The sequence below is a fragment of the Nematolebias whitei genome, chromosome 5 (assembly GCF_014905685.2).
Source record: "Nematolebias whitei isolate Nwh7 chromosome 5, NemWhi1, whole genome shotgun sequence".
In the NCBI taxonomy this organism is placed as follows: Eukaryota; Metazoa; Chordata; class Actinopteri; order Cyprinodontiformes; family Rivulidae; genus Nematolebias; species Nematolebias whitei.
This window is the reverse complement of record NC_056502.1, coordinates 22,790,015-22,817,608: the sequence shown is the minus strand read 5'-3', so window position 1 is coordinate 22,817,608 and position 27,594 is coordinate 22,790,015. Positions and strand designations below refer to the sequence as shown.

The 27,594-nt window shown below is 40.0% G+C and overlaps 1 protein-coding gene across 1 annotated transcript in view; it reads left to right on the top strand.

Moving 5' to 3' along the window:
- The first annotated feature begins 1,083 nt into the window (after positions 1-1,083).
- zmp:0000001114 (suppressor of tumorigenicity 14 protein) overlaps positions 1,084-27,594 on the top strand; it is a 42,001-nt gene continuing 15,490 nt past the window's right edge. Inside the window, exons 1-4 of the mRNA XM_037676383.1 lie at positions 1,084-1,316; positions 20,999-21,146; positions 23,422-23,582; positions 26,458-26,528. Of these exons, the coding sequence (XP_037532311.1) occupies positions 1,299-1,316; positions 20,999-21,146; positions 23,422-23,582; positions 26,458-26,528 (398 nt within the window). The 5' untranslated portion in view covers positions 1,084-1,298. The remainder of the gene's footprint in view (positions 1,317-20,998; positions 21,147-23,421; positions 23,583-26,457; positions 26,529-27,594) is intronic.

Sequence of the window (27,594 nt, the reverse complement as noted above, 5' to 3'; positions counted from 1 at the left end):
GATATGGATATACTGTATGTAGATGCATGTATATATGAATAAAGTTGCATGCATTCGTTTAGTCATTTATGTATGCAAATGTTAACATGGACATATTTCTGTGTTAGTGTGTATGTGTTTGTAAATGTAACGTGCACATATCTGCAGTAGTAAAAGTATAGCCAAGAATGCTAAACTAGGATAAAGAAAAAAAAAGTCAACACTGATTATTTAACAGTAGAGAAGAGGTAGAATATGAAAAAAAGCTTGTTACTTTTTTTAAACATGCTAAGATCTATTTTTTCTGAATTAATTAGTTAAACTAAAACATTCATTCATTCATTAATTTGTTCATTCATTCATTGTTCAGCTTCTGTTGTGAGCATTTTGCAACAAACCAACATTTTTTCAGTCAGGTCATCTGGACAGTTAACTGATAAACCGGCAAACCGAACTGATGAAACCTTCTGGATCGAAGGCGAAATGTTTCAGCACACACACACACAAAAAAAGAAACTGTCCAGATGACCTGACTGAAAAATGTTGGATTGTGTACCTGGATTATTGAGCATGGACTTTGTTGTTTTCAACCAGTTTGACATGACTGTCAACAAGGAAGAGGGCCGGCAATGGAGGAGGAGGCGTACCAAAGAGACCATCTTATCACAAGCAGAACTGGTTTGTTCCACTTTGGAGTAAGCTGTTGGAGGAAGAATCAGTTTTGTTGTTTCCTTGACTGATGAAGCCTTCTGGATCGAAGGCGAAACGTTTCAGCACAAAAAAAAGAAACTGTCCAGATGACCTGACTGAAAAATGTTGGATTGTATCCCTGGATTATTGAGCATGGAGTTTGTTATTTTGCAACAAAGCTTTTCAAATTCCTGGCTGTGGTTTCACAAATGACCAGCAGGGGGCGCACGTGCAAAGAAAATACCAGGAAGTATTTGTTGACATGATAATTTAAACTAAATAAGGACAACGACTTGACTAAGAATAAACATAATTTTCCAAACGGAGGAGCAAAAAAACTAAACAATTGTCCCCTATGATGAGTCAACTTAAAAACACCGAATGTAAAAAGGAAGTTTTGTTCTTAGTGAAATAGGCGTCCCGCAGGTAAATGGGCGGGGTTTAAGTTTGGGTGTGTGACGGAAACATCAGGTTCAGGTGTACTGTACCGTTTCCCTTGGATCACAGGAAGAAACTTTGATTTGCCTCGAAAATAATATTCGGTTTTTATTTATTTCTCTGCACTTTTGGAAAGGGGAACAAGTTAACAGAAACTTACTTCTGTGTCTTGGATTCCAGTTGACGTGAAGATGAACGCTGCCAGATATGTAAGTTTGTCTCACCTGACGTCACTCGTGTGTTTATTATTAAGATGTTGGCGCTAATATCTTCAAAAAGTTTGTGTGTTAACAACTTTTCGACACAACGAAAGTCTGATTTCATGAACTGAAACTAGACTTTGGTTTCAGTTTATGCTGTCATCCAGTTTCTTACATATTAAACACGACAGGTTTTAGGTCTAAACCTATTTTAAAACCGTTTTCTGCAAACATTTTTGTCCTTTAACAGACTTTTACATCACCATGTTCCCATTTTTACACAGACGTGTTGTTAAAGCTTTAAGTGGAGGATTAAAATGAAACAATTTGTGGCTTTTTGGGCTTGTTTAAAAAAAAAAGGATGTATACACGGCGAGGCGCATGCGCAGTAAGTACGTCAGTCAGTAGATCAAATAAAAGTAATGAACAATTGAAAATGTATTTCTTCCATCTACCTTAGTGAGGTCAGCTGGGCATAAGAAGCTAATAAAAAAGTATGGCTTAATTACTCATGTGTAGGCCCACATAAGGGGTGCCAGATAATCAATAATTTAAAAAATATTACTTCAATCACTGACGAAATAAAGAAAACAGCCATGTAGATACCAGCATTTGGTAAAAACGTTATGGTGTTCCATTATTTGAGATTTGGGGAATTAATTAAATCCAAAAATTCTCCAGAACTCTTAATAATAAATAGTGTTTGTAGATTCAAATTATAATAATGACAATATATAAATGTACCCCCAGAATTATACAAAAAAAACCAAACATATAATGCATTATATATATACTCACTGTGTACATAGTACTGTAGTGTGCACTCAAAGTGTATATTTCATTAATTGTGGTCAAAGACAAAAATTTATGTTTCAAAGTGTATGTCAGTGGTATTGATGATGTGAGATGTTAGAAATAAAGTTTATCTATTTTGTCACATTAGAAGTAATGTAACTTATTTCTCTTTATCATGGGAGATGTTAAATGAATTGACTATTGTGGTGTCAGGAAGTCATGATCAGACTTGTTTCCTTTTCATTTTAAAACGATTCATTATGATTCTAGGTTGAGTTTGTTCATGTAAGCTTAAATACATTTAAATTCAAAGTCTAGAATGAATGCACATTGCCCACCACGTTTGACATCAGAATTTTATTAATAAGATCATCTTGTGTTGAGAAATTATAGATGTAGCCAAACCTAGGAAATTATGTTTTGCACAGCTGCTTGCATTCTTTAGGCTTAAGTTTGAATATTTTTCTCTGTTGGCTAATGTTAATTAGCTCTGTTGAGCTTCTTGAATTGGATTTGAGTTTGCTAAAGCTGCTTAGCTGTGGCAACCATCTTGGATATTGCTGACTCTAAAAGTCCGTCAAATGTATATGAACATCAAATGATTACCGTCTTAAAATTTCATTATAACCTTTCCACCGGGTCATGACATATTTTCCTAACTGACAGACACAAAAAAACACATACACACTAGGAATGTGCGATATGGCATAACATTTATATCACGATATGTATTGTGAAGGGTGGCGATAACGATATATATCGCGATATGTTCTTGGTAAAAAACTTGCTAAAAAAGCTTTGGGTGTCCTTTTGCCATCATATGTTTCGAATTAAAAAAATTCCACTACTAGATCCAGAGAGTTTTTAAATAATAAACAAATCAAGTATTAGGCTTCTTTCTTGTAGTGCAAAACAGAGCAAAATATATCAAATGTAGTTTTAGCCATATGTTTTAAACAAAAGAATATGTTGTTAACTCTTAACAGTTTCCAGTCTCACTTCAGAAATGAACAGCAACAGAGCAGCAATTTACACTGAAACACTTCACCCTCCAACCCTCTAGTTGGCGACTCCTTCTGCTTTAATGGAGAACTGACACAAAATGAGTCTGTGGCTTTGACCAGAGGGTCTCACAGTAAAATCACACAACACGGCGTTCTTTTCACAGATCAGAGAGCAGGTTTCTCTAAAGCTGACCAACGCTTGCTTTAACTTTCGATGGGAAAAAAAACAACTTTCGACGGAACGCAGTGTTTTGCGCATGCGTCAGAATACGGCAACACTACGGCAAGCCGGCTGTAGTTAGCTTGTAGCTTCGCCACTTAGCCCTCGAAGAAAAGACTTTAACACCACTTATGCACAGTTTTCAACAAACAAAAGTAATGATTAAACTGACAACTCTGATTTTACTTCAGACACAGCATTAATGCGGTTAGCCGGTAGAAGACAGATCTCTATCGTAGGCTCAATTTCTATCGTTTCTACCGTGTACAGTATATATCGCTCATTCCTAATACACACCCACTGACACATGCAAAATTATCCTCGCCTTCTTGCCTTTTGATGGAAAAACTACTCACACTAGCACTAACCCCCTCCATTTGCAACTGGGTACTAGATTTCTTAACCAACAGACTACAGTCTCTGAGGATCCACAACTTCTCCACCTCCACCATAACCCTCAGCACTGGCTCTCCTCAGGGCTGTGTGTTGAGCCCCCTTCTGTTCATTCTGCTCACATATGACTGTGCAGCTACCCATCCAGGCTGTCATATTGTAAAGTTTGCAGATGATACAGCGGTGGTTGGATGCATCACAAACAATGATGAGTTCAGCTACAGATAGGAGGCGGAACACCTGGAGAGCTGCAGGAAGAACAACCTTCACATCATTGTGAAAAAGACAATGGAGAAAGTCATGGACTTCAGAAGGAACAAACACTCCTACCCCCGTGAACATAAGAGGATCTGTGGTGGAAGTGGTCTCCACCTAGAAGTACTTGCGTGTACACCTGAACAACAACCTCAGCTGGGGCAACAACACAACCAGCCTGATCAAGAAAGGTCATCAGAGACTCTACTTCCTCAGACGGCTGAGACGAGCTGGTCTGGGAAGCTCAGTCCTCACCTCCTTCTACAGGTGTGCAGTGGAGAGCATCCTGTGCTCCAGCATCAACGTGTGGCATGGAGGCTGCACAGCTGCAGAAAGAAAAGCTTTGCAGAGAGTGGTGAAGGCTGCACAGAAGACTGTTGGAGTCAGTCTCTCCACCTTCACAGACATCTACACCTCTAGATACAGGAAGACCTGCATCATGAAGGACCCCACTCACCCAGCACACTCACTTTTTTGTCCCACTCCCCTCAGGAAGGAGGTTGAGGAACATTAAGTGTAGAACCACAAGACTGAGGAACAGCTTCTACCCTGAAGCTGTTAGACTCATGAATCTCTAACTGGGATAATCGCTGTAAGAAGAAAAAAAAAAAAAGAAAATCACTGTAATGCCACTTTAATTGGTGATAGATATGTGACGTAACCATGCTGATGATCTCATGCTGCTGACTATCTCTTGCTGCTGTATTCATTCATACCCATCTACTCACTACAGACTCATGTTTGGGCTGCTGTTTAATATACCATATCATTTTACATTGCTAGTGTTTATAACTTATAACTTAGATCTTTTAGCATATTGTTTAGCGTTCGTTTAGTGTATATCTTAGATCCTTACTGATTCTTTTTGTATACTTTATATTTTTGCTATCTTTGGGTGTAAAAGGAACCGTGAGTACACAATTTTGTTCCATCTCATGTACAATGTGATGTGAATGACAATAAAGATACTTAAACTTGAACTTTGGTGGCAGGAGAATAGTTTCTACTGTCTTTGAGAGATATGTGCTTGTAGGATTGCTTTTTTTTTTTAAAGCATAGCAGAGCAGTCACAGTTCTTGTATGTTCCAGGAAAAGTGACTTCAGTTCATGTCAGAGGCCTTTCGCAGGTGATTTCTATATTTGTTTCTATGATCAGATTGAGCATGTGACAGATTGAGCATGTGGCAGATTGAGCATGTGGCAGATTGAGCATGTGGCAGACCAGGATCAGCCCTGTTGTCTGTTGCTGTTGATGCACATTAGTGAACTGATTGATCTCTGCAACATTTCTGATGTTCAGGCTTAAAGAAAGCAAACTAATAACTCAGTTTGGGATTCTGACAGCTGTCATACAAGAGAGCAACATGATATTTTTAGCAGGGGTGCACCATTTGCAGTTTTCTGGCCGATCACTGATCTCTAAAAAGTCTGACCTGCCGATTCAGCTTTTTGTTTGATAAGCGACACTGTCAGGTGTTATAAGGTCACAATGCACCTTCAATTTTCCAGTATTATTTTATTGAAAATCATACTCTTGAACAATATCATAGAAACAATACAGACTTGTTTTAACTGGCCATGAGGTAGTGCTCTGAAATATAAATTACGTTCAAACAATTGTTGTTAAAACTACAAAGAATCGGTAAAATTGGTTTCTCATGTAAGTATTGGCCGATCTCCCAAAATTAAGGAAATCGGGGCCCCTTAATTTTAGGTCTCTCATTGTCCTGAACCATCGAGCATTATGTTTTCATGTGCTCAGTCTGCCCACTCATTTAGTTATCAAAAGAAGAAGAAATCCCTTGTGTTTTTAAAGGGGTGGAACATGTTCTGCACACTTCTGGAAACATTCTGTGTGGATTTAAGACGAGAAATTATGGTAATTGTTATTTTAATCTCTTTCTAAATTTATATACACAATTCAAAACAATATATTGTGTTATATGATGTCTTTTTTTCTGTTTTGTCTTTGTTTTCACATAAAAAAAATAAAATCAGTAATTTGTATGAAACACAAGTTGTACAAAGTTCTTGAAATGTCTAACTTTATGTTTAGAAATTTTCACTCATGCAGCTCTGACCAAAACATGATCATTATTTTCACGTTTTTGTCACTTCATCTTCCATAACATCAAAACAAATTCAGTAAATTTAATTTCACAACAAAAATAATTCACAATCTTAATCTAAACTCTTTACATTTTACTATTTATATTTCTACATGCCTACTTGTTTTTATAAGATAGGGTGTCTCATTGCATGGTTCAGCAATAAAATAAAATAAAAATGAGTTAATGACCAAGATGGTGTTGAGGAAGGTCAGTTGACTTGGGACCAGAAAGTTGCACGTTAAACTCCCCGCCATGCCCACATGTCGTGGTGTCCCTGAGCAAGACGCCCAATCCCTAACAGCTTCCCGGGCGCTTACATACTGTAGCTGCCCACTGCTCCACCTGGGTGCATCCCAGGTGTGATGGGTTAAATGCAGAGAACTAATTTCATCATTTTATGGGAACATACAATGATGACAACACATAGCACTTTCTTTTTATTTTCTTTCTTTCAGTATTTTTCTTAAATTGCCCTAAATTTAAGGTAACACCCATGGAAAGTATACATGCACGATATTGGATTTTTGGCTGATATGCCGATATGTTAAAACTTATTTGGCCAATTACAGATACCAATATTTTATATAACAAAGTCCATGCTCATTAATCCAGGTATACAATCCAACATTTTTCAGTCGGGTCATCTGGACAGTTTCTTTTTTTTTTGTGCTGAAACGTTTCGCCTTCAGTCCAGAAGGCGTCATCAGTCAAGGAAACACAACAAAACTGATTCTTCCCCCAACAGCTTACTCCAAATTGGAACAAACCAGTTCTGCTTGTGATAAGATGGTCTAGACGTACTCTTTCCTTATACATTTTATATTTTTGCTATTTTTGGATGTAAAATAAAGAACCTTGAACCTTGAAAATGTCTGCTTTAAAATATTCTGTCAAAAATAAAATCAAAGTGTCTTAAGCTTAGGAAACTGTTGCTCTCGTAGGTGGAGTTCACTTCAGCTTAGCTCTCGTGTTGTTCTTGGAAACTTTGCTGCTGTTGAGTTGGTTTATTCACAGCTGCAGAGGAGCAGTAAGACTGGTCAGATTATAAAGTTATGACATTGTTTTTAGCTAAACAACTTTGTATAGTTCAGTAGTTACCCAGACCCCATTGAGATCACAGATCTCTTGTTCGGGCCTGGAGGCAGCCCAACATGCATGTTTTTGGACTAATGGAAGAGGAAAACATTCAAAAGCTTTGCGATAGAAGTGACAAAGTTTTGGTGTTTGCGGGTTAAATAACAACAACAGGCAGCATTCATTTGGCTTGTTAACAATGTTGGAGGAGATGTGCATTGTTGGATTCCAGTAAATCTGATGTCTACCTAACAAGGAATTAAACATTAACAAGATTTAGTGTCGGGACAGCTAGAATTCAGGGGGAAGTGCAATTTTCTGCCAGTCAGAAAGATGTTGGTTTGATCCCAGTGTCTTACACATGTTGAAATGGCCTTGGGGCAACAAATGAAACTGCAAGCTGCTGTAGTGGACTAGGCCTACGTCGAAACTAAGTCTAAGGTCAAAACTCTTGACCTTTAGAACCTTGTGGGACAGGAACTGTCATTTCATGTATTTGAATACATAAATACAGGTTCACCCATCCTGAGACTTTCTTTCTTGAAGATTCAAGTGAAAAGAACACTCTCTTTTTATTATCATTACTATCTTACAAATGTTGATAATCAAAGTGTCTTAGTTCAAACCATTTTAGATGTTGCAGTGAACTAATCAATTTTATTAACTGAGTAATGATTTTTATTCTCATGTTAAAAGCTGTTGCAGAGTTTATGCATTTTCTGATTTCTGCTTTTGAATGAGCAAGTGTGTGCGTTTACAAGGTTACAGTCAAACGAAAAACAAGTTGTTATGTTAAAACTGTCATGTTTTAGAATCCTCTCAGACGTAAGTAGAGATGTTTTGCACCTGTTTCCTGAAAAACGCCAAAACAAAACCCTCTCGGTCTGTGAGAACATTTCTGAGCTGTCCCATAACAATTCTCGCTGTCTCTAACCTCTTACGTCACAAAACCCACCCCGTCTGGTCGTTTCTGACCAATGAAAAATCCCAAAAAGTGAACCGGGAAAGAGTCTTTAAAATGTCAGTACTTCCTGGTCTACACGGGGTTACGGAGTTGAAGAGTTGTCAGACTTCTAGAGTTCTGCTGAGTTCTGATGGAGTGCTGTTGGAGTTCCTGACATGACAACAAAGCTCTCCCGAGTTCCATGGGATTATAACATTTTCCACTGAGGTGAATATGTGTCGAACAGAGCCTCGCCATTACTTCGGACGAGTAACAGCATCCTACTGAGACGCTGAAAGGGTGCGTTAAACGGAATCTCACCTGAGACATCTCCAGGTAAAGGAGCCGATTTCATCACCTAAGTGTACTGTAAGGAAAAGCTGAAGAAAGCCGGAGAGTGTCGATTCTGGTGAACACTTAATTTCCCTCACATACCATCTTAACTCCCTCTAAACTTCTTTCCATCTTTAAACTTTTCTATCAAGTAGAAATTCTTCCAGATATTTAGAAATGTCTGTGTAAAATGCTCACCCACATTCATGTGGGTAAAAGATCATAGTTGTACAGTTTTCATAAATGTCTTTGGTGCAGCAACGGAAAAATCATGGCCGTATGATTTTTCCTGATTGATTGCTTTGTTGTTATTTTCATAATTTGCCAAATTAATGTACATGTTTGATGTTAAATTTGATTCTGTAAATAAATGACCGCATTCATTTTGATGGGTCAAATCTAAATGACGTCTCACGTTTGCATTTCCTTAAATTCAATGCACGTTTTATTCAGTCCAGAAAAATGAGGAACCCGCGTTAAATGATGAATATATCCCAGCATCTGTTCATCTACACTGCCCCAGATCTGCACATCTGTGAATGTTACTTGTAGCGTAAAAGCATTTTGAATAGTAGAAGAAAAGCAGTGTGCAAATGCAGTTTAATGTGTATGCACTTAACCTCCTGCATTTTCTTTTTGAAGGTATGGACCAACTTCAGTGTCCAAAATTCTAGCCCCTTTTAATTTATATTTTTTTAGATTTCTTAAGTAGTGCTTTATTGTTGTTCAACTTTGTGGCTTCTGCCTTAGCATATACCTTGTCCTTGCAGAAAATCTGAGAAAGCATTCATTCATTATACGTTAGTCATGTGTTGAAATAAACAATAGTTAATTCTGTAGCACATTGAGATGTGGAAACATCAAATAAGGATGTGTGTTTTTGAACTTAATTGGTTTTACACTTGTTGATTTGTTGTGCTTATTGTGAGCATCTGCTGTAAATTTGATGGCTGTTGCTGATCCATTGTGGGATAGAAAAAAAAAAAACACGAAGACAGAGGGTTTTAAACAATTATTTTTTTACAAAGCGATAAATCTGAATGTCAGTCGTTAGTCGTGTATTAAAGTGTTGTCCCACACTTTTATTAACTCGTCTTGAAGAGGAAACAGGTGGTTATTTTCGCAGAAGCGGCTCATAAGAAAGTTTTGTTTTTCCACTTTGTAAATAATTAATTTTTCACTAGACTCTGAGTGCAGTATTTGATTATGGGAGTGAATATATTATGATTAATGTGGTGAAACCGCTCCTTGTGTATGCGGTTACACAGCGGAGCTGATGGTAAATCATTCTTCAGGCCAAACCTGTGCCACTTGTTTCTGTATTTCATTCAGTTTTTTTAAAACTACTCATACTGGCAATGAGCAACTCGTATATGAGATGTGTGAGATTTCATAGCAACATTTCTTATCCACTACATGACACTGATAACATCTGGAAACGCTGTAGGCTTAAAGCAATAGTTCAGATCTTTTTAAATGAAGCTTTGTGGAAAAGTTAGGAGCACTTCATATCTTACCTGTTGTAGATACATTAGCTTTGAGAGCAACTCCTAGTTAAATTCTGACCAGCTTGACAATCCAATGAGCAGGGCCAAGACCAACTTTTTCCAAAATTTCATAGCAGTGAATGTGATATTAAAACTTTTTTTGTCACTTTCAGTTTTGGATTATATGGTTATTTACATAGAATTAAATGGTTATAAATACTGGTAAATGCAAATGACAGTATCAGAAGGTAGCTATAGTACTTCACAGTACTTCTGATAATACTACTATAGTACTATCAGAGGTAGATATAGTACTTCTTGTGCAGCCTGGGACATTTCCAGAAGAAGTATCTAAATTTATCTCTCAACATACTTGTATAATGTGATGTAGTATAAAAACGTATAAAATGGCAGCCATGAACTGCTATAAAATTTTCAACACTGGAGTTGTTTAGGACAGCAGTGGTTCACTTTGGTTTAGGTCTTGCTAATACTAGCTGTTTTCCCATCAATACGTTTAGAATTTCATAAACTTTTTTTTTCCAAGCAGAGGTTGTTCAGAACTATCTGGTGAGATAAAGTGTTGTAAGCTCAATCGTCCATGTGGATAATGATAAAAAAAGGTTAAATTGTGTCATCTGGACCAGTTTCTTTAAGTGAGAAACGTTTTGTCTCCCATCCAGAGGACTTCGTCAGTCTGTGGCCTGCCAAACGGATCTGTCCCATAGGTATCCTTCACTGCTGTGTTTCAAGCCAACCTCCTGTTGGAATCTCAGAAGTAGGCTTTTAACATGTGCACAACACACCCATCCAAAACAATAATCTTTATTTTGAGACAAAAAGTAATCCGTACCAAATAAAATAAAATAAAATAAGATCAAACAAATGAAGTAAAAAAAAAAAGAAAAGACAAACACATCCATCACAAAGCTGACACAGTTATTCCAATATTTAAAAAAGCTTAAGGTATATCTAGTATCACTATATACTGCATTTGACAAAGCTCTTATTATGAAGTTGTTTGATACATCCAAGCGACACATACATTTATACATGAAGTTCCTCAGCAATGCATGAAATGTTGGAATGTTGCTCGTGACAAACATCTGACTTGCAGACGTTCATCTGGAAATCTGAGGAGGATTCTAAATGTGTCCTGATAGGCTTTTGCAGTTTCTTCATTATAATTTTACTGTAGTTACACCAGAGGTGAGCCATATAAAAGGAGGTGCAGTCACTGTGTACAACAATCAAATGTTTTAAGCCAGATGACCAACTTGCTACTCACAGAAACAGCCTGAGGACAACCAAGGCCAAAGTGGTTCAGAAAAAGGGTTGTAAGCTCAGTCATCCAGGTAGATAATAATAATAAAAGGTTAAATCGTGTCATCTGGACCATTTTATTTAAGTGAGAAACGTTTCGTCTCCCATAGATGACAAGTTGGCCATCTGGCCTAAAACATTTGGTTGTTGTACATGATGATTGATTGTTTTGGATGGGTGCGTTTCGCACGTTTTAAAAGTCTACTTTTGAGATTCCAACAGGAGGTTGGCTTGAAACACAGCAGTGAAGGCTGCCTATGGGACAGATCTGGTTGGCAGGCCATAGACTGAGGAAGTCCTCTGGATGGGGGATGAAGCGTTTCTCACATAAATAAACTGGTCCAGATGACAAGATTTAACCTTTTTTTTTTAAATTACCGTATTATCTGGTGAGATATTAATTATTCATGACCTTTCTACAAAATTCATTTTCAAAAGTTGTGAGCTCTCGCTTTAAACGTCACAATTTAAGATTATCATCGTGTCGGCTACCTTTTGATTATATAACGATTGTTAATGGATTTTGATTATCCTGAAACTCAAATAATCAATATTCACAGGCTCTGCTGACCAACAGTTAGCATAGATGCTACCTTAGCTTTCAAAACTCCATAATGGAGCTAACACGGTTATTGTTTATCACTGACACGTATCAAATGTTTCAAAGTCATTTCTTTAAAATCATTCATGTTATAACTACTTCAGCTGTTATTCACAGACTTTTATTATACAGGGTTCAACAAAGGAAATGTAAAAAAAGATGTGAAAACGCACAGCTCTGCTGCAACATGTTTCAGCTACAGGAAACCTTTGCTAGGACCAACCCGACACCCAAACTATTTTGTCGACCCTCTAAAAGTGGCAGCACATTAACATTGACCACACAGATTTTTGACTTTTTTGAAAATCAATTCAGAACTTTTTATGTTTGCAATGAAATTAATAGATTTTATCATCCACCCCAAGTTGAATATGAAGATTCATTTACATACTTTTGAAAATTGTGTGTACATGTACAAAATATTTCTTTAGGATTTTGTGCAGCATTTTTGGCTCTAGAAGAGAAAGCTGTGTAAAATCTAATAAAGTAAAAAAATGTCTGAGTCTCCTTTAGTTGAGATCAATACCTCAATTGTTTAAAATGAACCGATTCTGCAGAATTAAAACCAAGCAATCGGTTAACGTGTATCGTTGCTTTAAGTGACTACTTTCGCAACACCGAAGGACTGCATTCTTATCTCTTTAGGGCTTGACAAAGTGAAAAGCAGGACTTCAACTTGAACTGGAAATTTACAAGACTCTGTCGTGCAGCACGGTTTTATCCAAGGTCAAACATTTAGTTCTGCTGCACTTATGTGAACAAATAACGTGCAGCAAAAACAACCCTTGCTTTGCCTACATGTTCACACTCAAATAAGAACAAAAATGTGTGTCAGTCATTGAGTTAACTACATATCTAAAAATTGTTTAGTCTGATTTGTCAAGGCAGTAAAAGAGCTATAAGAATAATATGATTAAAGCTCAATTGTCAGCATGTCAGCATTTACAATGAAAGAATCTTACAGTTAAACATGTGACGTCTACTAGTGGATGAACTGTCAATGAAGGCTGATGGAGAGTTCCTTGTTCTGAAATAAATGTTTAAAAGGAGATGGTACAAGTGGAGGGTTGCTTCAAAGGACTTGAGGTGTTTTTGACCAAACGGTTCAAAGGACTGAAGACCTCTAACTCTTGCAATGTTCTAAACTCTTAAACCTGCATAATTTTAACAACATGCGTAAAGTTCTGTATACGTAGCTACTAAATTTACTATTTGGGGCTGGGACAGACCCTCTGTTGGCTGGCGTGGGACCATAGGTGGTGGATTGAGTCCAAGTCTGGTGAAAAATGTCCTGATGGACTATGAAAATCACTCCGGACCTTTGGCGCGTCCACACTTAGAAGTCCATGTGGGCGGGCTACCAGCTCTCAAGATTCACCAATGAGTCTGGAGGTCTGATTCTGGTCTGATTCTGGTCCGGTTTGGTGGGTTCAGTGCGGCTTCTCTGCATCCGTTGGGCGTTGATCAGCTCAAAACTTTACCTCTAATTTTTCAGCAGAAGGAAACGGCACTTCTGGGTGGTGCCCTGTTGCCTTCTGGGAAATGTGGTCATTATGAGCGGGAATACAGTGGAGGCTTACTGAGAGAAAACTACAAAATGGTGGTGCTTGTCCAAAGTATTTTATTTTTATCGTTAACTTTTTACTTTACAGTACTGTATCCACTACTGTCCCAATCAAGTGAGTAACATTAAAGTTATCACTCATGTGTTCTGTACAATTTCATTTTTTTTTTTACAATATTATGGACTGTACGTTCACAAACCATGATAGAGCGAGTCTGCAAAAGTTGAACTGCGAAGTAGCGAGGGACTACTCTATATGCATGACTGATGTAAAGAAATGTGATTGGCCTATACATAAACATACAGCCATTGGTTGAGCAAATTGAGCACTCTTCCAGCATTCTGCACCAATAACATTGCATTCAAATAGCTAAAGTAAAACCTGTTTATCACTGTTGTCTAGTGTGATATGCATTTTTATGAAGGGGTGCAGCACAAAGTAGTCTATGTTGTCTTGACTCCGTTACTAAATGTTTATAGCGCTCTTTTCAAACTTCACTTTTAGACCCAACACCCAAAACAATCCAGTTATGCAGTCCTTTATTATTGTTGTGGTATATATGTGAAGTGCTCATTAGGGCTGAATGATTTTGGAAAATATTCTAATTACCATTTTTTTACCTCAATATTCCATCCATTTATCCATCCATTATCTTTACCCGCTTATTCCATTTTGGGTCACGGGGGTCGCCGGTGCCCATGTCCAGCAATCACTGTGCGAGGGGCAGGGTACACCCTGGATGGGTCGCAAGTCCATCACAGGGACACATAGAGACCAACGAGACAAACAACCATTCACTCTCTCACTCACACCTAGAGACAATTTAGAGTTACCAATCAGCCTAACATGCATGTTTTTGGTCTGTGGGAGGAAACCGGAGCACCTGGAGAAAACCCACGCATGCACGGAGAGAACATGCAAACTCCACCCAGAAAGGCCCCTGGACCGGGGTTTGAACCAAGGACCTGCTCGCTGAGAGGCAGCAGCTCTACCAGTTGCGCCACCGTGCTGCCCTACCTCAATATTGTGATTGTAATTTAATATGCGATTATTTTTCAATGTCTTCTTCTCATGTATTTTTCAACGAACACAAGCAACAACTCAATCCGTTTCAGTTGAAAAAACTCCACTGTTTTCAGCTCCACTGCAACTCTGTTTCTGCATTTCTTTGTGTAGCTCCAGGATAGCAACTTGGCTAAAATGTGTGCTTGAGGGTATTCTGTATCGCTTATCCATCGTGTTTACCAAAGCCATAAACCCAGGCTTGGTCACTATATTAATGAGCATCATGTCTTTTGCTATGAACTCCGTAATTACTCGTTTTTTCCACGTGCCGTTTTGAATTTTGTTCATACGCAGTAATACCTTTGAACAGTTTGGTCAGTGATCCCTGTCGGCTGCTACTTTGCTTACTTGAAGTTGAAGCACTAGTCGTTGGCGTTCTAGCATTTATTGTAAATGTCTTTCCTTGTGTATTGTATACCTGGATTATTGAGCATGGACTTTGTTGTCTTTCCTTGTGGTGTTTTTTAAGTGTTGGTAAAAATTTGTGGCTTTACCTCGAGAGGTAGCAACAGCAGCAAGGCAGTTTCTGCACAATACATGTCGTCGTGCAGCGTCTTCTTTTTTTATAGCCAAAATAATTCAAAATAACGGACGTGCTGCCGCTCTTTGGTACCACACTTTCAGATGTGTCAGCTTCGGTCGAGCCTGACACCATTGTGCAACTGGTTAAAGCACAGTGTTGACTTCTCCCGCTCCCTGCTCTGCTTTGCTCCGCTCTGTTTACTTGCAAGTCACGTAACCAGTCAAACTGTAACCTTTGCGATTAGAAAATCTAATTTTATCATATTGCGATATTATTACAAATGCAATTAATTGTTCAGCCCTAGTGCTCATGCTGATTCTTGGCTACATGTTGCGATATCGCAGTGTTCCCCTGGTGGTGCAAAAGAAAACGCGTAGGTCCTTATAACTGCAGTCGTAATAGGACCAACAGTCTTTATTACTCCCAGATCCAAAAACAACATATTTTAGGACTTTCCATCTGTGGTGAAATATTTAGAACATCTTGTTTTACTGCAGCTCCATTCAGCTGTTTTGTTGATTTTTCAGGAAGCTAATATCTTAACTGTTTTTGTTCACAGACTCTTATTTTTTTTGGTTTTGATGTTACACTTGTATGTCCAAATGGGTACCACACACACAGTTGCATCATTCTGACAAATCACTGTGCTGCTGCATCACTGGTCTTTCCACTCAAGCTACAACAGCTCCTGGTGTGAAGTCGATGCGTAGGAAATACTTGAGAGTCCGAGGTGATGGCAAAACCAGCCAAATGTCAAACATTTGGGGATGAAAGGCATCAAGTTGTTTCACAGTTTTGGGTCTGAAAGACCTGAGTCACAAACCTGTTGCTCACCGTGTGTACGTTATGTATTTTTGTTATTTATATAGCAAAGCCAATTTAAAACTTGAGCACTTTAAACAAGGCAAATATACCTCACATATTTACAGGTATCAGTTTTCATTCAATTTATTCCAGGTATGAAAGAGAAATGGCAAAATGCCAGCATGACAGACCATGAGAAACCTATACGAGTATGTTGAAATGTTACAGAAACTCAAAACAACCTGCTGCTTGAAGATTAGCTGCTGTGCTAAAACCACACCTTAAAACGGCGTGTCCTACTTGTCAAACTGGTTAGACCATACTGATGCTCTCTGATAACTCACTGCGGTGTATAAAATGCTTCAGACATTAGCTTAGTTTTAGTTAATGTTAAAAAAGACCAATATTTGGAAGCAAAGACTAATAGGTAAAAAAAATGTGATAGCAGTGAAGAATGGATTATGAAGAGTGTAATGGTATTATTAGGTTGTGATCATGGTGATTGATGGAGTAGAACCTTGGGGCACTTGCTGACCCCTTATCTAATGATTCCCCTCATTCTGGGCCATGATTGCTGTTACAGATTCCAATTAGAGAGCATGTGTGGAAGCCAGAGCGGGGCAGGAATAGGCCTTAATTGCCATGAGTTATCATCTAGACTCGTGTAATTGAGCCCCCCATCTTAAGGGGCAGCACATCTGACAAATTGATTTAATACCAAAGTGATTCTCCATCTCTAATGGCACTCGGGCTTCTTCACTCATGGGCCACAGGCACTGCAGTCATTGTGTGTTGATTACTAACCAGGCGAAACCCTTTCTCTCAGTCCACCCACTTAAGCAGGATCAACGACTAACGCATAAACCACACTGATTTGCACTTCTTTAAAGCATTGTGCATGAGCATGGACTTTGTTGGTCGTCATGCATGTGTTTTCTACTAGCTTATCTTAAGGTTATTGTGCAGTCAAGCTGAATGCAAATGAAGCGTAGAACCATGTGAGTGGTGGGCCCGTCACTGTTGCTGAGCAGGTTTTTACAAATGTGTCCTGCCACAACCTGCCCACTCTTAGAAAGAAAAACAAGGCGTGTCCGTCACAGTAGTCTTCTATTACACAAAAGTTTTTTTTTAATCTGACATTTCATCATCTACTTAAGTTTTATAAACTTTTTAAATTGTGGGGGATTGGTGGAGCAGAGGCTAGAGAAGGTGAGTCTGTGATCGGAAGATCGCCAGTTCAAGCCCCACTACCGCCAACATCAAAAATGTGGGTGGGGTAGGTGAAGCATCCACACCTACCCCCATCCTGATTCCATGAGCAAGGCCCTTAACCCCCATCTGCTCCCTAAAACAGGTCTCTCTTGAAAATGAGTTCTTGTGGCTCAATGAGACTACCTGGATAAATATAGGGTAAATGAAATATAAATGAAAATGTATTGAAGGCCCTGAGGCACAGTAACACATGGGGGCACTGTGCTCATGCAGCTGTTTGTCTAAAAGTCAGGAAGAAAAATCACATCACAATTTTCAAAAGGTTTCAACGCTCATTAAAAAAAAAAAAAAAAACTCCTGTTAGCCAACATTTTTTAATGGCAGTCACTAAATATTTATGACAAATTGTTAGGTTGCCTTCTTATACCCACATCGAACGTGTTGTAGTCTTTGTCCATACGTTTGTAAACTTATTGAGCATGCATCAGGATATTCCTCTTGTTCCACTCATAACTTCTGATTCACTCAAGATAATTTAACAAAACTTTATAAACATATGCATCATTACTAGACAGTGTCTTGTGCACTTTTCATCACCCCAGCTTTAAGGTCAAGATCACAAATCAAGGTCAAATGTTATACAAGGTCTTTGCTTGCCTGGACCTTAACTTCTGATCGGTTCAAGATAATTGAACAAAATTTGATACTTATTTATGCCACCACTATACGGTGTGTCATATATTTTTTCATCACCTCCAGCTTTAAGTTCAAGGTCACAAATCAAGGTCAAATGCTGTACAATGTCTTTACTTGTCCAGGCCATTGCTTTAGATTGCTTTATAATAGTTTAAGTGCATAATATAAGATAGATAGATATAGATAGATACTCAGTCAATCCATCCATCCATCTATCCATCCATCCCATGGGGAAATTCAAGGCATCCAGTAACCTGTTCTCATTATACAGAAGAGACAACACACATGAAATAATCAAAAAAGAAGCATAATACACAAATTTGGAAAAAGACAATATGCACAAGGTGGTAGGGAGTACAGTATATAAATACAGTACATACTCGTACATAAGTGTCCGGGGTGCCACAGATTTACAAGGCTCTACTTTTTCTGTACGGGAGGAGTTTAACAGTCGAATGGCTTGAGGGACAAAGGACTTCCTGAATCTGTCCATGGAGCAGGGCTGTAATGTGCTGTATGTGGTATTATTGCTTTAGTCTATGTCTTACTGTTGAAGTGGAGACTTAAAAAGTAAGAAAGTGATAATTGTGTAAAACTGCACACATTTGATATGATTGGTGTTTTTTTCTGTTAGGTCCACAATGTAATACTCTTGATCAGGCAGAATAATAATCTAACCACACGAAGCATTTTTTTAATGACTGAAACTTTTTTTGGGTGGCGTGGGGGGATTGGGGGCTCGTTGCTACAGGCTATTCAGTCCCTATACAAGTGGTGCAAGAGCTTGGTTCGCATTGCCGGCAGTAAGTCAGACCCCTTCAGGATGAGAGTTGGACTCCACCAGGGCTTTCGGTTGTCACCGGTTCTGTTCATAACTTTTATGGACAGAATTTCTTGGTGCAGCCAGTGGGGGGAGGGTTTCCAGTTCGGTGGCCTCAGGATTCCATCTCTGCTCTTTGCAGATGATGTGGTCCTGTTGTCGTCGTTGTGCTGTGATCTTCTGCTCTCACTGGAGTGGTTCACAGCCAATGTGAAGTGGCTGGGATGAGAATCAGCACCTCCAAATCTGAGGTCATGGTCCTAAACCATAAAAGGGTGGATTGCTCTCTTCAAATCGAGGGTGAGGTTCTGCCTCAAGTGGAAGGGTTCAAGTATCTCTGGGTTTTGTTCACAAGTGAGGGAAGAATGGAGCGTGAAATTGACAGACGGATTGGTGCAGCTTCTGCAGTATTGCTGACTCTGTACCGGTCCGTTGTGGTGAAGAGGGAGCTGAGCTGTAAGGCAAAACTTTCTGTTTACTGGTTGGTCTACGTTCCTACCCTCACCTATGGTCACAAGCTCTGGGTAGTGACCGAAAGAATGAGATCACGGATACAGGAGGTTGAAATGAGTTTCCTCTGCAGGGTAGCTGGACGCTCTCTTAGAGATAGGGTGAGAAGTGCAGTCATCCAGGAGAGACTCGGAGTAGAACCGCTGCTCCTCCACACTGAGAGGAGCCAGTTGAGGTGGTTCGGGCATCTGGTAAGGATGCCCCCTGGACGCCTCCCTAGGGAGGTGCTTCGGGCATGTCTGACTGGGAGGAGATTCTGGGGAAGACCCAGGACACGCTGGAGAGACTATGTCTTTCGGTTGGCCTGGGAATGCCTTGGAATCCTCCCAGAAGAGCTGAAGAGGTGGCTGTGGAAAGAGATGTCTGGGCTTCCCTGCTCAAGTTTTTGCCCCTGCAACCCATCCATGCATCCATTATCTTTACCCGTTTATTCCATTTTGGGTCACGGGGGTCGCTGGTGCCCATGTCCAGCAATCACTGTGCGAGGGGCGGGGTACACCCTGGACGGGTCGCAAACAACCATTCACTCTCTCACTCACACCTAGGGACAATTTAGAGTTACCAATCAGCCTAACATGCATGTTTTTGGTCTGTGGGAGGAAACCGGAGCACCCGGAGAAAACCCACGCATGCACGGAGAGAACATGCAAACTCCACCCAGAAAGGCCCCTGGACCGGGGTTTGAACCAAGGACCTTCTCGCTGAGAGGCAGCAGCTCTACCAGTTGCGCCACCGTGCTGCCCCCCTGCAAACCAACTTCGGAATAAGCGGAAGATGGATGGATGGATGAAACCTTTTTTTAACCCACAAAGGGTTGCGTGTACAAGATTAAACTAACCAAATCATGGCTTCTGTGCTTTAAGGTTTAGCTGTCAATGGTTTATATTGACAGAGAACAAATAAATGTAACCTAGGGAACATTTGACCAGTACACAATGTAATGTGTTTTATATATTTATAAATACATTTATGCTCAATGTTTGATTACATAGAAGTTTGAAATTGTGAAATGGTAAATTAGCTCCAAAAATGACGAGTTCAGTCAAGAACAAAATGAAGAAACACTGATAAGGACCAACTTCTGATACAAACACTTGGTGATCTGGTTTGCACTACAGTAGTCCCTCACTACTTCGCGTTTCGTGTTTCGCGGGCTCTATCGCGGTTTTTAAATAAGATTACACATGACACACAATTGGCTGATTGATGGATGAGCCACACAATAGGCATGACATTTTTATTTAAAATAAATTATTTAAAATTATTATTGTGCAGCAGAGAAGTGGGCGTGGCCAAGGAAAATGCCTTTATATATATATATATATATATATACACACACACTAAAATAAACTAGTACTTACTACTTGTACTACTATTCCTACTTTGCGGCTTTTCACTTATCACGGGGCTTCATGGTACGGATCTCCCGTGTTAAATGAGGGACTACTTTTAGTTGGTCCCCTCGCTTGGATCAAGTTGGGCCCCCCAATTTAATGTGGGGTCTACTTCCCCCTGTCGTGCTCCCCTCTGGTGGTGGGCCCCCCTGCCACCAGTGTATTGGTGGCTTTCAGCATCTGGGGCTGGGTGGTGGGGTGTGCGGGCCTGCCCTGGTGGCTGCCTGCTTTGTTTTCTTCTTTGTTTTTCATCCCCATGGCCATTACATCTGAAACAAGCCCAAAGCAAATTCTAATACAATTTAATTTATATATCAAGTGGAGCGTTAAGGCCAGCCATAATGCTCTGCTTGTGAAAGTAAATTTGTTGGGCATCACTTTGACACTCAGACAACAATTCTAAGTGTCACAATGCTGAACAGGACAAGGGGAAAAAAAAAACCAAATAACCAAAAAAACAAAACAAAACGAGGGACTACTGTAATTTTTTTTTCCCCACTGTCATCTACATCTACACTGTTTCAGACTTGCCATTTATATTGTGCTTGTTTTGTCTACTCTAGGGCCAAAACGGTAACGAAGAACGTGTCGATTTCCTAAAGAACAAGGAGAAGGTCCCGGCGAAGAAAAAAACTGGGATCCTAATTGGCATTGTTGTGGTGCTTTTTATTCTCACATCTGTTGCAGCATTCCTTATTTGGTTTTTTGTCTGTAAGTACTGACAAATTTAATATCAGTTTATTATGTGGAGCAGATTCTTGGAGCACAGCACTTGGGTACATTTAACTCAACAATTACCAAATCCTAGACAATCTATTAGATTCAAAGATATTCTAGATATAAAGTGAAATTCATGTGTTGGCAGTGCTGGGGTCACTTACTGTCAAAACAGCCTGAACATCATAGACTGAAAAGTGGATTGTTTACATGTGCTGTGAAGGCAGAACTCGGATATAAATGTGTAAGAGTGGCGTGTTTGGACTTTAATTTCCCATTAGCCTTAGCCTATTTGACTGCTCTGACAGTCTGCTTTTAATTGTGCAAAAGAGAAAAATGTCATGAGCAGTCACCAGCAGCAACCATCAGACTGGTTGGTCCACCATGTGGGTGCGCTGCTTGTGGAACTGAGTTTGTTTGTGGCTCCTGGGACTGATGAAGTCCTTTGGACGAAGGACGAAACGTCTCATCAAAAAAAGAAGCCGTTCAGATGACCTGACTGAACTTTGTTGGATTTTCTACTTGAATTATTGAGCATGAACTTTGATGTCATGAGCAGTGTTTGCCCTACCATTATACAAGGAGGGCGCTCCGCCCTGTCAACATAACCAAGGGCCCTGGCTACCGACATCACCCTTGCTACCCCGCCACAAGTGTCACAATGCTGAACAGGACAAGGGGAAAAAAAAAACAAATAACCAAAAAAAAAAAAAAAAAACGAGGGACTACTGTAATTTTTTTTTCCCACTGTCATCTACATGACTCTGAGCTCTCCTCAGGGATGTGTGTTGAGCCCCCTCCTGTTTACTCTGCTCACGTATGATTGTGCAGCTACCCATCCAGGCTGTCGCATTGTAAAGTTTGCAGATGATACAGCGGTGGTGGGATGCATCACAAACAATGATGAGTCCAGCTACAGGCAAGGGGTGGAACACCTGGAGAGCTGGTGCAAAGATAATAATCTTCATGTCAATGTGAGGAAGACAGAGGAGATGATTGTGGACTTCAGAGGGAACAAAAACATCTACACCCCCCTGAACATAAGAGGATCTGCGGTGGAAGTGGTCTCCAGCTACAGGTGCTTGGGTGTACACGTGAATGACGGCCTCGGCTGGGGCGGCGACACCGCCGGCCTGATCGGGAAGGCTCATCAGAGACTCTACTTCCTCAGACGGCTGAGGCGAGCTGGTCTGGGAAGCTCAGTCCTCACCTCCTTCTACAGGTGTGCAGTGGAGAGCGTCCTGTGCTCTGGCGTCAACGTGTGGCGTGGAGGCTGCACAGCTGCAGAAAGAGGGGCTTTGCGGAAAGTGGTGAAGGCTGCACAGAGGACTGTCGGGGTCGGCCTCCCCACCATCGCAGACATTGCACCTCTAGATGCAGGAAGAGGGCTGTCTGCATCATGGAGGGCCTCACTCACCCAGCACACACACTTTTTGCCCCGCTCCCCTCGGGAAGGAGGTTGAGGAGCATTGAGTGTGGAACCACTAGACTGAGGAACAGCTTCTACCCTGAGGCTGTTAGACTCATGAATCTCTAACTAGAATGATCACTGTGAAAAACCACATCGTGTTGCTGCTGATCTGTTTCATGTTGCTGCTGATCTGTTTAAATGTTGATGTGTTCATGCGTGCACATCCGCTCACACAGACTCGTGTTCATGTTTGTGCTGATGTTTAATGTTTTATGTTATGAGTGCTTAGTGTATATTTAGTTGATGTTTTTCTTAGTTCATATCTTAGATGTTATTACTGTTTTTCTTATACATTTTATTGTTGGATGTAACTGGGACCCTGTGTACATAATTTCACTCCACCACATGCACCACGTGAGGTGCGAATGACAATAAAGAATCTCTGACTCTGACTGACAAGTTCTTCTAACAATTGGGGAGTGCAGATTGTCGCCACAGGATAAGTGACTATGACCTAAAGTAGCACTCCCCTAGCCAGTCGACAACGGTCAACATTAGTAACGTAATGCTCTCATCCAGTAGTACTGGGGAAACTGGTGAGCCATGGCACATTTTTGTCATTTACACACACATAGCACCTGATAAAAAGGCCTTTGAGGTCTTAATAAACTTCTCTGGTTTCTTCATTCAAGTGGCTGTCTTAATTGCTGTGAGAGGCAAACTTCACAGTTTGAGATTGTGCTGCACAACTGAGGACTGTGCTTGAAGGACTGCTCAAATGTTTCCTCGTTCATCGAAAGCAAGTATTGCATTTTGTCGATCCAACACTTGACTCTCATGCATCTTTTTTTATCCAAGTTAAAGATTCCAATTCTAAAGCCACCCTTAGTAAGAATCGCATCCCTGCAGAGCCATTATTCAGTGGCCACATGAAGCTGATGGGTGCGACGTATGACCAAAAGCTGGAGGACACTGACAGCCAGGAGTTCAAGGACTTAGCAGCAAAACTGGAGACTGATGTAAGTACAAAACCCCTGCAGCATAATAGCCTTTTCTACTGTATAGTTGTTTTTTTTCTTCGTGTGTATCTATGGTACATTGTTTCTGCCAACTATTTTCAACAGAGGACCTCTTACTACGGATAAGTTGTGAACATTGTTCACAAGTGCTTTTTAAATGTCCCTCCTAGTGCACACAAACTGCTTTAGGCACATCTGAGTGGGTGGAAGAATAAAACACTGCACATTCCCTTAGTAATTCCCTTAAAATACTGGAGGCAGAGGAGATGTTTGTAGCACCACTTAGGAGCATGTTGATAACAAAAAGCCCACACTCAAACACTTCCATCACAGGATAAAATATCACAGATTAGTGAGGCCGACGTAGAGCGGGGAATTGAAGACAAAGTTGTAGGAAGATGACTTGATAATTGAGAGAAAGCTTTTTGATCTACAAAGTTTGCATGCAGCATATAAAATTACATGGACTATACTTAACACGAGAGGCAGAACATATGGAGTTTGGCATTAAGTCAACAAAACATGGAAACTTAACAAGTTTTGTGCTTAAACAACTGCTCCTTTAGTTTACTTGGCACTTTAGATCCACGGAGTTCTGAAACGTTTGCATGTAGTTGCTTTTGTGTTTTACGTTTCTGAGTTGAATTATCAAAACGGACACCAAAGTCTATTTATTAATCATTTAAATGTTGGGTTTGCTGTAAAATGTTATCTTTTTTGTTTACTTTTTACTTTTTTTTTTCCTTTCAACATGTGTTTACTTCTGAAAAATAAGCTGAAACCCAGTTTTTCTGTTGCAGATTCATGCATAAGCTAGAATACCTCTTTAATGGTCCTTCAGGAAATTCACATCATTGAAGGAGAATCTAGATAGACCACAGTTCACATCAAGAAATGTATATAAAAAAACACTAAAACAAACATGACACACAATAAAAAGGCTATTAAACAAGCAAAATATAAATTATATACATCTAAACTTACTGGAAAAAATAAACAGAAGGAATGAGCTACATGAGGCCTGAGGGCTTGGATGATGCTGGTTTGTCATATTGTGCAAATGACTGGCCTGTGTTTTGTGTGCACCTCTCCCAGTGACCCATTGTTGGAAACAATGGATACATGAGGGCAAGGGCGTCAGAAGCATCCGTAATGTGGGGGGGACACAATGATGTGTGTAGGTGCGTGTGTGCGCGCGTGCACGTGTGTGCCCACGTGAAAAAAGGTGTTCACTAGTGAACAAAAAAAGCAGCATTTCACCTAATTTCCTTTAATTCCACACATTTAAAACGTTTCTCACCAAGTTTGTGTAAATTCAGCTGAGGGTTTAAAGACATTTTAACTTCAATACACTTTAATACAGAGCATCAGGTCGGCACTATTTGTCTTTATAGAGAAATAAAAAACATCGCCACTGGACTTTTTTTTACTTGTGTTCAACACTCCTCTTCTAAATGATGTTTCTCATGAAGCTTGAGGACAATAAGATGTGGGGTTTTAAAGACATTTCAACTTTAATGCACCTGAACACACAGAGTCTCTTACACCTGCAGCGTCTTACAGCGTCACAGTTACTGCTAAGCTAAGATGCTACAGACGTAGCTCCTCTCAAACATCCTCCTAACATGAATATATGTTTATAATCAACCCCCTGGTCAACCACTGCCCGCACTAAGCTACTAAATTGGCGAGCGAGGAACACCGGTACCTCCACCTGTGCTAGTTTTCTGCCGAGGCAAGAGGCAGGAAGGGACGGTGGCGAGTTGGAGGTAACCAGGAAAACCTGGAGTGGAGTTTTAGTGACTTGAGTATTCTCCTATTAATCAAGTGGAATGGATTTGTTCCACAAAGAAATAGAAACTGTGCCGCCTGAACTAATGTTTTATAGTAAAAGTATGGGGGGGGGGGGGGGGGGGTCAAAAGGATTTTTTTTTTTTATGTGGGGGGGACTTGTCCCCTTTACATATAATGGTTGCGACACCTTTGCATGAGAGCATTCACACGTGTTGTGAAGGTTCTGGCTTTCCAAGCTGGACAACACCAAGGGAGAATGGTCAGACAAACAACCGAACAACTCCTTACAACTCCTCGTGATGTCCTGTCCTGTATGGGTTTCCCCTCCCATGCTTAAGCTGACACTACCACCAGAGACAGCTGAGTTTAAAGTGGTGCTGTGCCCAGAAGGCACGGACTCATAAGTCAATGATGAATCTCAGTTTTGTGTTAACACAAGATGACCACTGTGGGCACATATGGCAGCACCAAGGTGGGAGTATCAACCCTGCTGTAGTTGTGTAGAGACACACCTGTTACTCCTGGCATCTTGGTGCGATGAGCCATATATGACCTAAGGTCGTTTGTAGATTTGGGGAACTCTTATGACACAATGCTTCATCAGTGACATCCTGTCTCCATGTCTTACCCCTCCTGAGACAGCACCTTGGTAGTCTTTCAACAGAACAATGTCACCACACATACATGTTTCTATAGACTGCAGGGTGTTGACTCCAAACCAGTGCTGATCTGCTAGATCTTGAGGGCTGGTTATATCAGCTGTGGGTTGACTTGCAGTCAAATAAGATATGATGGCTTAATGAATGTTTCTTAACTAACTCATATCTATCCAGTCCCAAAGGAATGTCACACTCTAACATGGGACAAGCTGTATGTTGTATGCTCAATTTTATTATCTAGTTATTCTAATGTAGTCATTGTAATACAGTCGCATGATCTTTCAACAGGTGCAGCTTCATTTTCACCTCTCCATCTGAGCGCCTAACTTTTGCTGACAGTGCATGTTGTTTGTAGAAGAAGAATTTGACTTTTTTTCACAGGTCCTGTTCATTAATACACTTTTTGTTTTTTCTTTATATAGCTGGGGGAATACTACAAGATAGATCCTCTTCTCTCAAAATATTACACCAAATCCATAGTCACAGCCTTCAGGTATGCATGAGATCTACACAAACATTTTTTTATTTATGTCAATATACGTCAAAGGATCAGCTGTAAAACTGTTATAATAGTTGTATATGAGGGTTAAGTTTTTAAACTTTATTCTTTCTAAGCATTTTTCCTATAATAAAAAATGTTTATTTACACAGAAATAGTCACAGCATTTCTGTCTTCATCTAGTCATTCAGTACAAGTCTGAATGTAAACAGAAGAGACAGAGTCATTAAAATGGAATATCTTACAGAATATAATTCTTTAGGTTTATTCAGTTTGGCTTTTCCCTCAGATTAAAATTCATCCAAACAATTCCACTGATATTTGCATCCTTCTACAGATGGATAGATGGATAGACAGATAGATAAATAGATGGATAGATGGATAGATAGATATACACATACATATACACATAAATACAGGTCCTTCTCAAAAAATTAACATATTGTGATAAAGGTCATTATTTTCTATAATGTAATGATAAAAATGAAACTTTCATATATTTCATATTCATTGCACACCAACTGAAATATTTCAGGTCTTTAATTGTTTTAATACTGATGATTATGGCATACAGCTCATGAAAACACAAAATGCCTGTCCCAAAAAATTAGCATATCATGAAAAGGTTCTCTAAACAAGCTATTAACCTAACCATCTGAATCAACGACGTAACTCTAAACACCTGCAAAAGATTCCTGAGGCTTTTAAAAACTCCCAGCCTTGTTCATTACTCAAAACCGCAATCATGGGTAAGACTGCCGACCTGACTGCTGTCCAGAAGGCCATCATTGACACCCTCAAGCAAGAGGGTAAGACACAGAAAGAAATTGCTGAACGAATAGGCTGTTCCCAGAGTGCTGTATCAAGGCACCTCAGTGGGAAGTCTGTGGGAAGGGAAAAGTGTGGCAGAAAACGCTGCACAACGAGAAGAGGTGACCGGACCCTGAGGAGGATTGTGGAGAAGGGCCGATTCCAGACCTTGGGGGACCTGCGGAAGCAGTGGACTGAGTCTGGAGTAGAAACATCCAGAGCCACCGTGCACAGGCGTGTGCAGGAAATG